The sequence below is a fragment of the Anabrus simplex genome, chromosome 12, assembly GCF_040414725.1.
Source record: "Anabrus simplex isolate iqAnaSimp1 chromosome 12, ASM4041472v1, whole genome shotgun sequence".
In the NCBI taxonomy this organism is placed as follows: domain Eukaryota; kingdom Metazoa; phylum Arthropoda; class Insecta; order Orthoptera; family Tettigoniidae; genus Anabrus; species Anabrus simplex.
Window position 1 is genome coordinate 99,050,556 of NC_090276.1, and position 17,910 is coordinate 99,068,465.

The 17,910-nt window shown below is 38.5% G+C and overlaps 1 protein-coding gene across 4 annotated transcripts in view; it reads right to left on the reverse strand.

Moving 5' to 3' along the window:
* Window positions 1-17,910, reverse strand: part of LOC136884540 (zinc finger protein ZFP2) — a 103,983-nt gene that overhangs the window by 23,657 nt on the left and 62,416 nt on the right. For all 4 annotated transcript variants that reach the window (XM_067156790.2, XM_067156787.2, XM_067156791.2 and 1 more), the window contains one exon: window positions 12,045-12,124. In XM_067156790.2, the coding sequence (XP_067012891.1) occupies window positions 12,045-12,124 (80 nt within the window). The remainder of the gene's footprint in view (window positions 1-12,044; window positions 12,125-17,910) is intronic.

The window sequence follows — 17,910 nt, forward strand, 5'->3', positions numbered from 1 at the left end:
AAAACGTCTGATCTCCACCCGCCTAAAAGAACATATCCGTCACACCAAGAACCAAAACACAGATATTTCAGCAGTAGCCAAGCATTCCTACGAAACTAGGCACGGAATATCATTTGACAAGACCAAGATCCTAGCAGCTATCCCTTGGAATCTGGAAAGGAAAATCCGCGAGGCTATCGAAATCAAGAAACATCCGAATAACATAAATTTAGAAGAAGGATACAAAATCAGTAATTCTTGGATGCCCATCATTCATAGTTTAAGACATACAGACCACAACATAAACACACGGGCCGCAACCCCATTACATAACAGCGCGGGCAAGCCCCCACTACCTGGCTGTGACATAAACTTTCCAGAAGCCTCGCGAGACAGCCAGGGCTTACGTCAGCCAGATAGGCTAGGATATAAAAGGCCAAGATCAAGGCCACTCTAGTAGTGTAATTTCTGCCTGCGAGACTGATTACCTCGGATCGAGTAGGGGTATTTCAGTCGCCTTGACAAAGAATACTGCAATGTATTCGAAACGTCGGCAAACTGTACGTGATATACGTACAAGTACAACACGGTTCAACCCGGAAAATAAATTATATAATATTATGCAAGTTGCCTCCGGTCTCTTCTTCTCCAGTATGAGTGACATATCTTCGAACCTTAGACAGTTTTGCAAATAACACATGCGCGCGACGATCATAATGAAGGAAGAACTGGTACTGCTTTCGCCTGGTCTGTTTTACCAGTTGTACGGTTGAAACAATTCATTTAAACTGTAAGCGGCTGCATAACTCGCTAACAAAATATAAAACTGTAATATTTCTCCTTGATAAAACAATATTCCTGTGTTAAAAAAAGCCGCCATCAGTCAGATTCGAACCTGCATTCTTGCATTCTGCAGTCCATTGACTTAACTGTTACACTATCAGGGCAGTGTACCGTAGCTTCTCATGAATTTACTGACAAACATTCGTATATGTAGGCCTATATACTGTTAATTGTATTTTCTTTTCTTTAAGGACACTTGGTTCATTGCCATCTTAAAATACACGGAAGTGGAGTGAATTGGCGCGTACGCTTGTATGTTGGAAAGTGCTGCGGCCATTTTTAACTGGCAAAAGCGAAAGATTCATGCGTGCAAGGGAAGTATTTCATCTAGAAAATCTTGAAAATAAATATATTTACATGTAACTAATCTCATTATTAGACCCGTATTGAACTATGCTATGATATACTAACAATTTGTTGCTTGTTTTGATCCACCTTTTCAATACAAATTACAGTTTGTGTTGCTAAGTTGTAATGTTACAACACTAATTTACCGGGACATGTTTCGCTTTTATTCACAAGCATCATCAGCCTATACAATTGCCTCAAGGTTTGTCATATTTGGATTGTTGTTACAAATTTCATTTCCTTGAATGTAAATCTAATTTCAGTGATAACAATATTTAAAACATAAGAATAATATACACATTAAAAATTATGACAATATGATTTGCAATGTTAAAATGGAGTAACTCTTAATTCTAAAACACATTGACGTCCAAACACAGTTTTTACAATTTGAAAATTTGGCTAAAAATTGCTTGCAATGTTAAAATAAAATTGTTTCAACTATAATTTGGCATTAAAATTTGAGTCATAAATACAGTATAAATATTGGATGTTAATATATAGGAGCCATAGTTTCTGAAGTGCGTTGGTTTCTAGAATACAGTAACATTTCAGTATTGAGAATTTTAGTTAAGAATTGTGCTCTCTAAATAATGTTATTTAACAAGACTGTAATTTTGCATCATGCGTGATTAGACTCATGATGATAATCTAGAATTGAAGTCTTGGGTTCGTTGGAAAATGGCTTCTAGATTTGATGAGGCTTGCTGCTGCAGTTTGGCAATTTGATCAGAGGAAGTATTGACATATTTAATTCTTGTTTGTAGTGACCAGACTCTCCGTTGGAAGTTGATTGTTTTGATTTAAGTAATGGTTAAAAGGGGCTTCAATCCAAATTTTGAGTATCTGATTATATTTCTTTCGATTTATAGAATGGAAGAAGCATCCGGAACAAATGGAAATGAACTTAAGTAATATTGTGTGTGTGTTGTGCTTGTAATGTGAGTGTTGATATTGCATTATCACTTACCCCTTTGTCTGCTGCTATAGAATCTTGTGGACCTTATTGCATTACTGTGACTAATGTCTGTTGTGGTTCTACTCCTTGTGTTGTACGTATGAAAGAGCTGTTGTGAAGGGCAGGTAGGGGGTTGAGGGGAAGAGATGTTGGGCGGGGCGTTTGCTATTGACGTGCTATGTGGTAGGGAATTCTTATCTGTTGTCGAGGTGGGGGTAGAGGACGATCCTGCAGGCGGGGCGTTGAGCTTTGGCGTGTTATGTGGAGGGGGACTTTTTTGCGTTGCCGAAATGGTTTCAGTTGTGAATGTATTTAGACTGAATATTTTAAAGAATTTGCTTTTATCTGATTTGAGATTTCGTAATAATGTTGGCAACTGCTCTATTAACGGACTTTTTATTTCAACCACGTCATTCAAGTTTTTTCCTTTATTAAAGTATTGATCCAAATAAATATATATGTTTTCGAACTCTGTCATTAGCTTCCCCTTTTCGATTCTTTTGATTATTGTAAGGTCTTTGTCTATTGAGGTGTAATGATGGCCGGTTTCTTTCATATGATTACTCATTGCGGAGTATTTATTGTGTTTTAAGGCGTTAAAGTGTTCCATGTATCTGGTTAGGAAACTGCGTCCAGTTTGGCCAACATATGAAGATTTACACTGTGCGCATGTTAGTCTGTATATTCCGGAGCCTTGAAATTTGTTATTGTAGGCATTTACTGTGTTATGGTTAAAAAATAAGTTTTTGTTAGTGTTATATGTTTTAAAGGCTATTTGCATATCCCGTTTTGTGAGTGGGTTTGCTATTTGGTAAATCTTTGAACTGGTGTAAGTGAAGGTTGCGTATTTGGATTTTTTAGTCTTTTCCGGTGCAAGGTTTGTGGCTATTTTGAGCTTTACTTTGTTGATGATTCGATTTACTACGTCTGCTTTATATCCATTGGCAAGTGCTAGTTCTTTTATAAAATTTATTTCTTTTGTAAAATTCGCGGGTGATAAGGGTATTTTGTAGGCTCTGTAGACCATACGGTACTGAAAAAGGTTGCTTGTTTGTGGGATTTGGGGTGGAGTGAGTCATTTCTTATTGTTATTGGCGTGTGTGTTGGTTTTCTGTATATCTGATAATCAAATTTGGATTTTAAGCGTGTTACAGTAACATCTAGATAATTCAATTGAACACAGTAAATGCCTACAATAACAATGAAATTTGTAAAGCTCAAACAGTTTTTCTACATAGGCAGTAGGAACATGCTGTGAAATTGTGGTATGCCTTCTAATGCTCGGTCAATTCCTCTTATAGAAATTTCTGATCCACCCTCAGCTTGTTTTAAACTCTGGCATGGAAAGTTTTCCGATTTTTAATGCTTTTAATTGGCACATTTCGGTAGACACGCCGTATAACAATTCCCACCACCTTTCTGTTACGTATTTGTAGAGAATCTTTTCAATTTCAGGAAACTGTGCACTCTGCCCGCATAAAGCTACAAGATCACTACTATTTAAAAGAAAATCGTTCTCCAACCTTGAATACAAGATTCACCTATATCGTATTTCCTACCGGCGGCACGATTTCCAATAATTTCAGCTTCCTTTATAACTTTCAGTTCTTCATTTACAGTAAAACACCGCAAATGCTTTGCTGAATTCATGTTTACACATGGCACTCTTAAGAATGTGAGACTGTAGACTGCCACCGAGCGCTTACAGTAAAAGAAAAGTGAAAGTGTGTCTAGGCTTGGGGGAGAGAGCGCTGAGAAGCTCAGTTGCCAAGTCACGGCAACCACGAGTGTGCCATGTTTGATTTCAGGTTTGCTCCATACTTAGAAATAATTTTAGTGAGCTTATAAACTACAACCGACTTTAAGGCAAGTTTTACACATTTATATTATAGAACAAATTTCCACTATCACATGAAATATATAAAAGAGAACAATACGGTACTCACAAGTGCACTTGTTATTTTCAAACAAACACTGTTGCAAGACATGGCTGAATCCAGTGACAACCCTTAGAACTAAACTACACTAAATAACGTAACATTCCCTAAGACGGGTGAAGTATTGCGCCGCAAAATGAAAGACTTCAATGAGACGCGCACCCAATTTTTAAAATCGGAGTCTTGGAAAAAAAAAAAAAAAAAAAAGTGCGGGCGGTATTCGGGATTGTGCGGTATGTGGCTCAGAGTAGAGAGGCTCGTAGTGGATGGCCAACAGTCCTAGCAGGTAGAGAGCCTGTGGCAGACTGGAGGACAGTAACCAGAAGAGCCAACCCCACCTCAGTGGGTAAAACAGAAGAAAAGCAGATACAGTGCCATAAAATAGGGGAAAAAAACCATCTTAATTGCACATTTTTAAATTTCCTGCTTTTCCGTGGAACACAAATTTGAGGGCAAGCTCTCACCGATACACTTGTGGCAACATTATTATTGCGATAACAATTCCACTTGAATTACCGTCAGGAAATAACGTAGTGCAGGTTATTAATGAGTGTGAATTAGCCGTTAATCTTGATCTTAACACGCAAGTAGGCCTATGATTACAACAACACAAAATAATAAAATTCGAAAGTAAGCTTTTTCGAGACATAAAAGAGTCTCCCTGTTTGTGGGAGGGGAGGGGGGGGTAAGAATAACACCCACGGTATTCCCTGCCTGCTGTAAGAGTTGACTAAAAGGGGCTCTCAACTCTGGAGCGTGGGTTGGCGACCACGGGGCCCTTAGCTGAGTCCTGGCATTGCTTCCACTTACTTATGCCAGGCTCCTCACTTTCATCTGTGCTATCCAACCTTCCTTGGTCATGTCATGTTCTTTTCCGACCTCGACAGTATTAGAGCATTCGAGGCCTAGGGGATCTTTCATTTTCGAGCCCTTCGTGGTCCTTGTCTTCCTCTGGCCGATACCTTCATTTTTCAAAGTGTCGGAACCCTTCTATTCTTTTCTCTCCGATTAGTATTACAGTATATAGAGGAAGGTTGCCTAGTTGTACTCCCTCTTAAAGCAGTAATCACATCCACCACTAAACGTTTCATTTTGTTGGGTGTAACCGATCGTAAAGATGTGCGTCCTGGAGGAAACAGGAGGTACAATGCCTGGAAAATGCAGTCCAGGATGTAAAGATTGGAAGTTCAAGCATTCGGACAGCCTCCAAGAAATATGCCACGCCATACACTAGTGGAACGCCCACACACCCTGGGCGTCTAAATTATTTCCACAGGCTTCCAAGACTTCAGTAATTTAAAAGAAAATTGCCAAAATATTTCTAAATGAAGATTTCAAATTTTTTAAACGTTATATTATTTTGCAGTGTCAACTATGTAGTTTCAATTCAACAAGAGACTTGAACTTTCATCGTGTGCGACCAGATTACATCATTACACAGGTTCGGAATCCCATGAGTACGTACTGGAGCGAGCAAGCTGGCGACACTGCATCGTTCGTATACAGTTGTCTGCCGTGTTTCCTTTCAGAGTTTTGTTTAAGAAATTACATAAAATGATCTCGTTTCACCCACAAAAAACAATTGGGAAAAGGTGAAACACTTCCAACGAAATGAAAAACTGACTGTAGTAGTGTACCAAACGTAACGTGTTTCTGATAAGCCGAGTACACAAATCATCAATGATCAGATGGAATGCATACAAGTACTAAACTCCACCAGTAATGCAGGTAGGGCTAATAAAGGACGACAGAAAGTTTAGGCCTAGGCAGCTGCAAGACATTTGATTTGAGAAATTTGATTAGCTTGATAAAAATGAAGCCTTGAGAAGTGGTTTCTATGAAATCATGCTGGCCTCACTATGAGCAGTGAAGCAGGTGGACCTCTAAATATTTTGCCGTTATTTGCACTCATGATACACAATGCTGAACGACATATTAAGGGGGCAGTTTAATTTCAGCAGTGGAGGGAGAAATTTAGTTTGTGGAGTGGAGGGTCTGTTGAAATGTGTACGAGGATATCAAACTATGATAGAGTTGGTTAGTTTGTTAGCTGTAATTTTAATAATTTAGTTAAGCAATTTCAGATGTCTAAAACTGTATCAAATTTGTAAGCAATGTCATGCTTAATAAAAAAAAATTTTTTTAAAGAAAATATAGGAGAAAAAATCTATCCAAAACACCATGAATTCACTATAACATCCAAAAACACTTCTGACCATGGCTCCGACACAACCCCTGATGGTCCTCTTCGTGTTTGACATGTAATTTGTTGACAAATGGACTACTGTTTCAAGCGGTACTAATTTTGCATCAAGAGCAAGCACATTTCTAAGGCCTTGATGTGGGAGAAGCATGCTGTCAATTTACATTGCCTTTCCACAGATGTACAGGCCTGCCTCTAAACAGGCGCCATCCCCAGCCAGTTCAAGAATTTCAATTCTGGAAAGGTGTTCAAATTTGTCAGACTAAATGAGGAGCTGCCTGATGTGCAGTTTCGTGTGGCACTCCAGTATCTGCAGGACCTAAGGCTGGACAGAAGTTGGTTGGCAAGCCAACAAGTTATTTCTTTATTTCTGTGGAGCAGTAATAATAATAATGTTATTGAACAGTGTTGGTGATAAGCTGTCACCCTGTCTCAGACCTGTTTCTATCTGGAAGGGTTTGCTGATCTCTCCTCGAAATTTCACTTTGGATATGTTGTTTGTTAGTGTTAACCTAAGTTTGTTGAGTGTTTTTTGGTAGATGCCATATTCTCTCCAAATGTCCTTCAACGTATCTCTATCTACTGAATCATATGCTTTTTGAAAGTCAACGAAAGATACGAAGATGTTCATTGGTCGGGCATTGCAATATTCACTGTTCAACGTGGTTCTGGATAAGGTCATGAAAACACTGTGGAAACATAATGACTCAGGTGCTATAATAGGTAGTAAAAATAAACATGTCAAACCCAAGTGTTTGGCCTTTGCTGATGAATTGACACTCTTTGCCGAGACAGAACAGGAAGCAATAACACAGATAAATGAACTGCAGGAGATAGCCGAGAAAACACGTTTAAAAATCTCCTTCACAAAAACAGAGGTGATGAGCACAGACAGGAATTATGTGAAAAGAATAATGAAGACGAAATATGGCAAAGTGAAGGTCACAAAGCAGTTTAAATACCTGGGAGAGATTATCAGTAGCAATGGGATGGATAAAGAGGCCATGGAAAATAGGAGACTTAAGTTGGAAAGGCTAAATACTGCCACCAAAGCCATTTACAACAAAAAGAATCTTTCCACTAATGCCAAACTAATACATTATGATGCTGTGGTAAAAGCAGTGATTCTGTATGGGGTGGAAACAGCAACACTAACGAACCTGGAAAAACTACTAAAGATCAAAAGAAGAATATTAAGGAGGATTTACAGCCCAAGGGTAGGAGAGGGAAACTACAGATTACGATCAAATAAGGAGATATACAAAAGAACAGAAGACCTTGTGCCACACCAAGTTTCCCTTGTATGTAATACATTCTTTGACTGCAATCGACTTTTCGGTCGATTTATCCCTGGACGTGACGTATGACTCGTTTTCTCCTTGACAGAGTGCGCTTCCAGCCATCAGCCGAAGTCTCTTCAGTCAGTCTTGTGTCCGCTTTCTTTGGAACAAGTTCGCAGGACGGTTGTAGCCGACATGGCGGTCGAGACAACAATGTACTTTTTGAGATACGAGATCTTTGACCTGTGCCGTTTATATTTCCTGCAATATATTTATCTACTTGAATGCCCGACTCTTTATCTCTGTCGCTATTTTGTGACTACCTAAAACTCACAGCAACGCCCGTCTATCAAGGTAACCCTTTTTTTGGCTTGCTATGGTTGCGTGGGCGTATTAGTTATGTACATTTAACCGTTAATGCTGCACTTTGTCTTATTGGTAGTTTTCTCTGATCTTGTGTGTTCTGTTTTTTGTGTGACATAAACCCGTAAGGATGGAGGATGGTTTTAGTCAGTGGTGTGTTTGTTTGGCGTGTATGTGATCTGAAGTTCGAGACCTATTGCCATTTATTTTTATTCGTCGATTCTCTCATGGCCGAGCTCTTGATGCGTGACGTTGTGTTTGACGCTATAACTGGTATTCATGTTCGTCCGTGGTGAGGCGATATGAATACGTTGCAAGCGTGATGGTTACGATGAAGCTACTGTGAATTATGTGGGGATATGCCTTGCCTTGATGCGGCAATCCTTTGTTATTTTACGCGTCTTGTATTGAGCTCATGAGTCCATGAAAGCACTTGTCTTGCTATGCGGATCTCTCTGTGTTCGTTATGTGTCTGGACAAAACTGATTATTCTACCCGTATACATTTCTTTTGGGTCTCTATGGTGAGTGTACGTGTGGTTGTGCTGTATGCTTGCCTGATTAACAGCATTCTCCTTTTCTTACAGTGTTATTTTTTAAAGTATTATTTACATTTTCTTATTTTCATTCCTCAGGCTATTTGCTGGCCTAATTATATATTTACGTTTGTTGCTTTCATTTGAATGAGTCTTCCTTCATTGTTAGCATTGTTTACTCGCCTCGTAACTATGGCAACCATATTTATTCTTTGATTTCTTTCTGGGATGCTGTGCTTTTCAAATGGGGGATTGTTGCGTGATGGATCTCTTCTCTGGGATGCAGGTCCATATACATGGAGATGTGTGAGATGTAACGTGTATGTTTTATTTTGATGTGCGTGTAAGTTCTTTCGATGTATGTCCACTGATATTAATTCATTGCGAGGACGAATGTGTCATACGTCGCGTGTATGAAATTATGTGGAGGAAGTAAATCGTATGTTACAAGTTTGTGATTGAAAGAAGCTTGTGTGGCCAAGTTTGATATGTTTTCAATCTGCCTCTTGATATGATTGGATGAATAGCCTTCACGATAAGTTTCTATGCATATCTCCGTGAGTAATATTTCAAGCTTGATTTTTTTTTTTTTGTTTGATCTCTTTCGCTTTATTTTTCATTAATAAACCCCCACGTATTTTGACCCCGTTCTTTCATTTATCGGGAAGGGTTCTGGGTTCTTTCCGTCTCCCGCTCCTCCCTTTAGTTTAACTTGGTTCGAGTCCAGCTCCAGACTGTTTTAGTCTGTTCCAGCCCGTCCACGGCCTCGTCTCATGAGGTAAGTTGGTAAGTATTCACGGACCTGTTGGTGTGTGTATGCGTGCGTGTGTGCGTATGTATATGTGTGTGTATGTGCGTGTGCGTGTCTACGGTAGCAGAGTGTGTGTAAGGCATGAGTGAGTGTGTGTATGAGTGTGTGCGCGGGGTGTGTGGTGCAACCTGGAAACAACAATAAGGAAAAGACACCTGCGATTCTATGGACACATGGTCAGAATGGATCCAGCAAGGTTAAATAAACAAATTTTTAATAAAATATACTACTTGAAGAGCCAGGAGGGGATATGCCTAGCAGATGAAGGAAGAACTCAAGAGGTTAGGAATTGCAGATGAAGAATGTCGTGATAGAGACCAATTCAGGGAAAGACTTTCCAACATAAAAGTTCTTGTGGAAGAAAAGAAAGAGCACAGAGGGGGAAGATGGACTGGAGAGAGAAGAGTGCAACATTCTGAAAGAATGAAGGCACTGTGGAGAAAGAGGAAGGAAGAAGGGATGATAAGAAGGAAGTGAAGTGGTCTTAACTTTGGCCGGTTCGCAAGAAAGAAAAAAGAATAATATTATTGGCTTTACGTCCCACTAACTACTTTTACAGCTTTTGGAGATGTCAAGGTGCAGGAATTTAGTTATGTAGTACTTTGATGGAACCAATAAAATCAGTATTTAAAAATTAAATTTTAGGCGCCTTCCCCTAAACTACAATTTCATCCAGGGTAAATAAAATTGTTTATAACTTAGACTGTAGTTTCTTATTCTCCGACTCTGTATACCGATTTTTATCCAATTCTGTTAATCCATTTTCTCATGGCTCGGCGTAGATATGGACTTGGCAACAAAAATACAAATTCATGAATATGTGTGCTATCTTAGCGGGTACGGTAACAATGTATGACGTAAATGATCAGAAATTTAATTCTATATAACTTTAGTTATGCAATATTTATCGATAGGGCCACTAATAATATAAATATTTGAGAACTAAATTTCAGGCCTTCCCCTAAACTACCATTTCACTCAGCGTGAACAAAATTATTTATAGCCTAGATTGTAGCGATTCCTCCCCCAACTTCACATACCAATTTTCATTAAATTCCCTTCAGCCGTTTTCTCGTGATGCGTGAACAGACAGACAGACAGACAGACAGACAGACAGACAGACAGACAGACAGACAGACAGACATTACGGAAAAGTAAAAGGTGCATTTCCTTGTTACTGTGGATATGACCGATACAGAAATACCATTCTTTTCCAATTCTGAGCAATGTACAGACAAAACTCGTATTTTATATATACAGTTTACCATAATTTTGTTTCTTGTAAAAATATAGTTTGATGATGTTGAACACAAGGTTGGCTGAGGTTGAGCCATGATGAAGTGGTGATTATTGGTTCATACATACAGAATATAATGAGTACATTGTTAGCACAAGTTCGGCAATGTCTTTTGAAGTTTTTCATGTGTTAGGTTTAGTTTAAATTATTTTTTTTCCGCTAGTTGCTTTACGTCGCACCGACACAGATAGGTCTTATGGCGACGATGGAATAGGGAAGGGCTAGGAGTGGGAAGGAAGCGGCCGTGGCCTTAATTAAGGTACAGTCCCCAGCATTTGCCTGGTGTGAAAATGAGAAACCACGGAAAACCATTTTCAGGGCTGCCGACAGTGGGGTTCAAACCTACTATCTCCCGAATACTGGATACTAGCCGCACTTAAGCGACTGCAGCTATCGACCTCGGTAGTTTAAATTAGCTATGTCATACTGTACCATAGGTAAATGAACCCTTCAACATTGAGAACTTGGCTAAATGACAGACATTATGAAGTATTTAGACAATGACTATTACTACATGAATTATTCAGTGGTAATAAGTAAGTTAATGTAATTACCGTGCCTATATTATCAAAATGCTAATAATGTAGGTTTTCTATTTTATTCTATCGTATGATGACAGGCTTAACCTTGATTTCTTAACCACAATACCTTATGATTATTTTCCTGCTTATTTCTTTATAAATCCTAAACTACTGCACAGAAATGGATCACATTAAGTTAAAAAAGAAACAAAAAAAAAGCAAAGTCATCTCCGTGCAGGCCACGAAGGCCCTTGGAGGGGTGGAACCTAAAGGCTACCACTATCCATAACCTCGGCACTTGTTGGGGTAGAGACGCCTGGCCGACTTTGCCCCCAGGAATTAATATGGCCCTCATTTTCGGTGTAGGCTCAGTGAACCTCAGGACCATATGCACCTCCAGAAATGAAAATTTTGATTCTTAATTTGTTTGACTTCCTGACGGGAAATCAAATCACGCCCTTCCAGGTGAACCGAAGACGCCTTTACCGCTTCGGCTAGGCAGCCCCTGTGTCACATTAAGTAGAGGTGTGACTAGAATGGAATTGCATGTGTGACCTAAAGTACAACGTGCTTAAGTAGTATTTTTCTAAAATTAAAATTTGGTGCATAATTATTTTTCTCAACTTCATAGACTGGATGCAGCCATGAATATTTTTTTTTCCTGTATACATGATATTTCTGCTATGTCTGATTTTTCTCCACAGTGATATCTCTGAATGTGTAGGTGTTACAAATTGTTAGAAAATATTGTGTAATTTCATGAGAAAATAACAAAAAGCTATCAAGCAAATCACACGAAAAGACCTGAGAACAAGGTATTCTTATTTTTTGGAATGTGACTCAAAACAGGTCAGAAATGGGGCAGGACTGTGCAGGAAGTGATGGTAGTGCATGGCATGACAATGAGAAAACACAGGACAGCCAACTTGCTCGGCAACTTCGAGTTCATCTTAATGTTCTGCGACTTACCTAGAAACTAACACTTTGTTCTCCCGAGATCTTGTGCTGTTCTGCTTTGGGTTCTTTTTCTTTTTCCGTCTTGTTTTATCCTGGAAAATGAAGAACTTTCTCAATACACTCTTCATACAGACAATAAACATATCAAATATATACAGCAAAAAGCTTACGATTTAAACACTGTTCGATGTGTGGCACATATGACCAAGTGCGTAACTGCAGTATTCCAGGTTGTGCAGATTAAAACATAGCACAGTGCGTTTCATTGACAAAGACCTTCTCATCAATTAAGCTATATTTCCTATGTATTTTCCTACGATGACTGTAGAGCAATGAAGGGGAAGTACAAGATAAAGGCCAGTAGGTCTCACAAACCTCTACAGCACTAGCAACTTCCACCTATTTCCAAGTTTTCATTAAAGTAAACTATAGGTGGGCCAGTACAACCTGCCAACAGTTGACAGTTGTAGTTCATGTTGGCACTACCGCAAAAAATAATTGAAGAACATCACCTGCCAATCAGAACGACCAATCCACTACTTTTCATGTCAGATACAGTTATGCATTTTATACATATTACTTCATATTTAATTTTATATAGTGCGTATAACCTTTTATTTACTTACAAAATGTGAGCATTTTAAAAAAATGTAATGTTTAAGAGAGCTGCAAAATAAAGATGAACTATTTTCATTCGGTTATTGTTGGCAATACGGCTAGTATAGTATATATAGTATATATATAGTATATACTATATAATATTATATATTATAGTATTGAAAAGTAGACCATTACAACATTAATTTAATAATTATATTGTAATTACAATTCAATATGGATCAGAACCATACAGTATACAACCTATGATTATAACCTATAATATAGTGGTGCCAATATGACTAATTATTATTTTTTTTTTTTTTTTTTTTGCTAGTTGTTTTACGTCGCACCGACACAGACAGGTCTTATGGTGACGATGGGATAGGAAAGGGCAAGGAGTGGGAAGGAAGCGGCCGTGGCCTTAATTAAGGTACAGCCCCAGCATTTGCCTCGTGTGAAAATGGTCAACCACGGAAAACCATCTTCAGGGCTGCCGACAGTGGGGTTCGAACTACTATCTCCCGAATACTGGCCGCACTTAAGCGACTGCAGCTATCGAGCTTGGTATTATTATTATTATTATTATTATTATTATTATTATTATTATTGAATATCCAAAGCAGTTTGGAACCCTATTTTACATAGTATACTAGGGTTATAGTTAAAATACATATTCAGTTTGACAATGAAAATGAATTCATGTATCTAATTGATGGAAAATGAAGTGGATGAAATTAATAAAATATTTGTAACAGCATGGCTTCTTAAACAAATGATACAGGGGTTTTGATAATACAATGTTGCAATAATTCAAATGAGAGTTCAAGTCAAGCCGCCTTCTTTCAAATGCAGCACATTCAAACAGTAGGTGGTCCACCGTTTGTGAGGATCCGCAAACACACACATAGCAATCACGACGATTCATTCCGAATCAATGAAAATAATAACCAAATTTGCTTCGACCAGTCAAAAATTGAGTAATTTCAAAGAATGGCACCAACCCGTTACTTTGCAAGCGGTTGAAAACCTCAGGGAAGAATATTTCTCTGGTGACTTGGCTTCTAGAGGAAGAAGTCCAAATGTTGTTCCATTGATTGATTATGTGCTTCTTTATGATTTTTTTTTAGCGTAGCTAGGTGACGTTTTGTCATAAGAAATTTCCAAATTAGATGTAGCTGCTGCTTTTGCCAGAAGATCAGCCTTCTCGTTTCCAGATATTCCACAATGTCCGTGAATCCAGTCAAAACAGATGTGCAGACTTTGTTGAACTGTTGTTCTAATAGCTACAGCTATTGGATTCAGATTATATTTATTATTTATTGCATTCAACGCAGCTTGCGAATCACTTGATAACCGAGATTTCTTATTGTTAGATTTGCACCATTCGATCGCAGACTTGATCGCCCACAGTTCAGCCTTGAAAATAGAGCGTGTGGAAGAGAGTTTGTACTGGGATAAGAACACCACAGAATCGTTTTCATGAACAATAATAAGACTAATATAGTGGTGCCATCTATAACTAGTTTGACTTCCGTATTGAAGTGTTGCTGTTTGTCATCGCTAGCACGTGGTCAGGTGTGATCGTGCGTTGATGAAAGTGGTGGTTTTTTTTGCGAGATAACTGAAGTTTTTTGTAACTAGTGCAGTGTGATGTCACGGAAACTAAGTGATGAATCGCGAAGTGATAATTTTTTGCGCCGAGGAATGCCCATTAATAATCAGGCATGTGAATTAGTGCAGAGAACTCGTGAGTTTAACAAGAGGGAGAGGGAATTTGTGCGCTTGCATGGTCGTCCCTCTATTCCTGCAGATCAAGTTGTGAAACATACAAGTCGAACATTAGGGCTTTCAAAGCATACCATTATTCAGAACGGTGTTTGCCTCAAGGAATTGAAAGAAATAGGGACTGGGGAACCTAGCAGAAGCAGAAATGGGGCTGATAGTGGGGAATTGTTTCTTAGGACTCCAGGAAAGAAACTAATTAAGTCATCACCTGTAACAGGAATTGATTCTTTCCAGGCTGATGCAATACGGAGACACATGTACGAGTATTACAGTAGAAAGGAATATCCTATCGTGGCAAAATTACTAGTCTCCCTTAGGCAGGAAAATCTTTTCTCCGGAGGTGAAACTTCCAGAAAACTGGTTCTGCGAGCCATAGGTTTCAGATATAACAAAATGAATGGAAGAAAAGTGCTGCTTGAAAAGTCTCACATTGTGATGGATAAGATGATTTTCCTTAATAAACTTGTCGGTGAGGATCTTCACCAGGTAAATATGGTTGGCAGAGACGTGAGCAAATGCTGGGGAGTGCATTGCTAAATCTTGGACTGATGACAGTCCTAAAAGCTCCAGTAATCAACCAACTGGGAGGGGCGCCAGATTAATAATACTCCACACAGGTTCAGCCAGTAGTTTTCTGGAAGGTGGTCGTCTAATGTTCCGATCGAAAAAAAAAGTTGTGATTATCACGAAGATATGGAACATGTTCGCTTTTTAGATTGGTTTAAAAAGCTCCTGCAACAGCTCAAAGGCCCGTCTGTCATTGTTACGGACAATGCACTTTACCACTCCGTAATAGTGGACAAGACCCCTACTTCGAGCGCCCGCAAAGAACGGTTATTGGAATGGCTACAGGCAAGAAATATCCCAGCGCATATGGGTAGGACTAAATTAGCCTTATATGCACTGGTGAAACAAAACAAACCGGTTTCACCGACATATGTAGTCGACGAGGTAGTGAAGGAACAAGGACACAAGGTTGTTAGGTTGCCGCCGTACCACTGTCACTTCTGCCCTACTGAAGTGAAGTGAAACATTACGTACACACAAATAACAAGTCCTTCACAATTACCGAAGTGAAAAGACTGTTCCAGAACGGTATTGCTCTAGTGGATGCAGCTTCATGGAGGAAGAAAGCCATGTCGCAACATTAATTAACTAGACAATGGCAATAGATGGCATCATCAGTGACTGTAAGGAGGTGATGATCTGACTGGACAACGAAGGCGGTGGTAGTGACGGCAGTGATCTGGAGGGTATAGAGCTTCTACCAATGTGAAGGTAAGAAGAATAACATTTCTGAATTTTCGTAAATTTAATAGATTTTACTCGGAATCTTTTGTGTTAGCACCGGTGTTTATTACTGTAACATTTATTAGTGTATTTAAAGTGAAATTCTTGTCTGCCGATTTCTTCTGTATTTTCTAACACCGCGATAATAAGAACTTCGTAGTAGATTTATCCCATATCATTTTGTGTGATGATATGTCCTATTGTAAACTTACTCGCTGTGTTGAAAGTGCGATTATTGTCGGCCAATTACATCTGTATTGTGTATCATCATAACATTAAAATCAGTCCTCCCATGTTTCTAAAATCTCACGTGTCATGCAATAAGCAGTTATGGTGGCAACATCGCTTCAAGCGGCACTGCGGTATGACCAACATATTACAAGTGACTATTCTCATTTTGGTTCCGTATTGAAGTTGACGTATGTCTCAAGTGTTATTACAATATTAGCCATCTTTGACGTACGGGAAGTCTCTTGTACAGTACGGTATTATTAACATACTTTCTTCTACATTTTGTTTCAGAAAATCCTGAACATTTCTTCCAACACATGTTTCAACGGAATTATATATCAACTTGACTATCTTTTAGATCCATTCGACTACCATAATTTCCGAACTCTGCTAGCTTTGACATACGTTTTATCACAAGCATCGCCTCTACAGAAGTTCCATTTTCTTCTTGACTTTCAGATATCCCAATCATATACATTTTAAACTTGTTTATTACATTCACACTTCCGTTTTAAATAACTGAAAGTGATTTTACCACCTTGGATTCAACTTGGGAATTGAAGAAACATCCCCCCTTTGATGATTGTTTTTATACTCAAGGCTTTCACAATCTTAATGATATTATAAAAATATGGATCCATTTTAGTTTTAGACTCTCAAAATCTCATGTTTAATCACGTTTTAATCTTCAAACTGTTAATTTCACTCTTTTAACATACTTTGGTGCATTATCGTTGTTCTAGATGTTATTGTATAATGTTTTACGAAACCATTTTCAACATTTTAACCTATAATTTATAAGTATATGTATTATTATTATTTTTTAAGATTGATATAGGCTGATGATGCCCCTAAGGAGGGTGAAACATGTACCTTTGACTTTTATGTATTATGTATAAAAAACATTTGACCATATGAAATAGTGGATCATATTGTATTGTATTGAACAGGTGGACTTATAATATTGTAATAACACTTGAGACATGACCAACATATTGCGTAGCTGTAATGTGCAACCTTACGTCGACCCACCTATACTAATTTCAAGACTATAAACGTATTGATCCGTTAATTCGCAAGCAAAATGAAGTGGGGGTGTGAAGAAATAGCGAAATGTCTTGACTTGCACACAGTCTAAATGTGTTCATGAGATTTTAATGATGTAAATTTTAAAATTGAAGTCAAACACACAAATGCACTTAAATCTATTATGAAAGAGTGGACGTACTGACGGTTGATGATGTCAAAAGCAAAATCCTTTCTATTAGTAATAACTACACAAATGAACTCAAGAAGATAAATAATGTTGTGGTAGAGTCACGATAGAAATTTATAAATCAAGGATTCCTTGTCCCGATTCTTGAAAATAGTTCACAAAACTTTAACAAAACATCCAGTTAAGACATGGAACTTCAAATACTTAAATAGCTGAATACCTTTACGAAATTCTAAAGTAAAATGCAGAAGCTATCATGAAACTACAGTACTCACCAGTGTCTCCATCCAATTACTTTCATGAAATTAGTAGCAAAATGTAGTGTCATGTAAACTAGTCTTAAACTGAAGAATTAAAGCACTGGCAAAAGAAAAGGAATGGGCAATGTCATCACATGAAGAGTTTTCCCCCGGGTTAGTGCCGAGACAACATGGTCGTCCAGTTGTACTTCCTCTTAAAACAATAATCACCACAACCCCCACACATGGAGCAGGTATTTCTATTTGATGCCCATGGGCAACCTGCATGTCTGAGCGAGTGTTGAGGATGATAATGAGGTAGGGAGAGCCCACTCCTGTCTAATAAAGCCAAGGGGGTTTGCTCAAAGCTTAACGTCACAATCCAATGTCAGATGCTAACACTCCACATCAAGGTAGTTAGAGTAAGACGTAGGGATCACGTGCAGGTCTCCCCAACACGCTTGGCCGTCGGTGACGTCTTCGGAACCCTCAGCACTTTGTCTTCTCCATGAGGTAA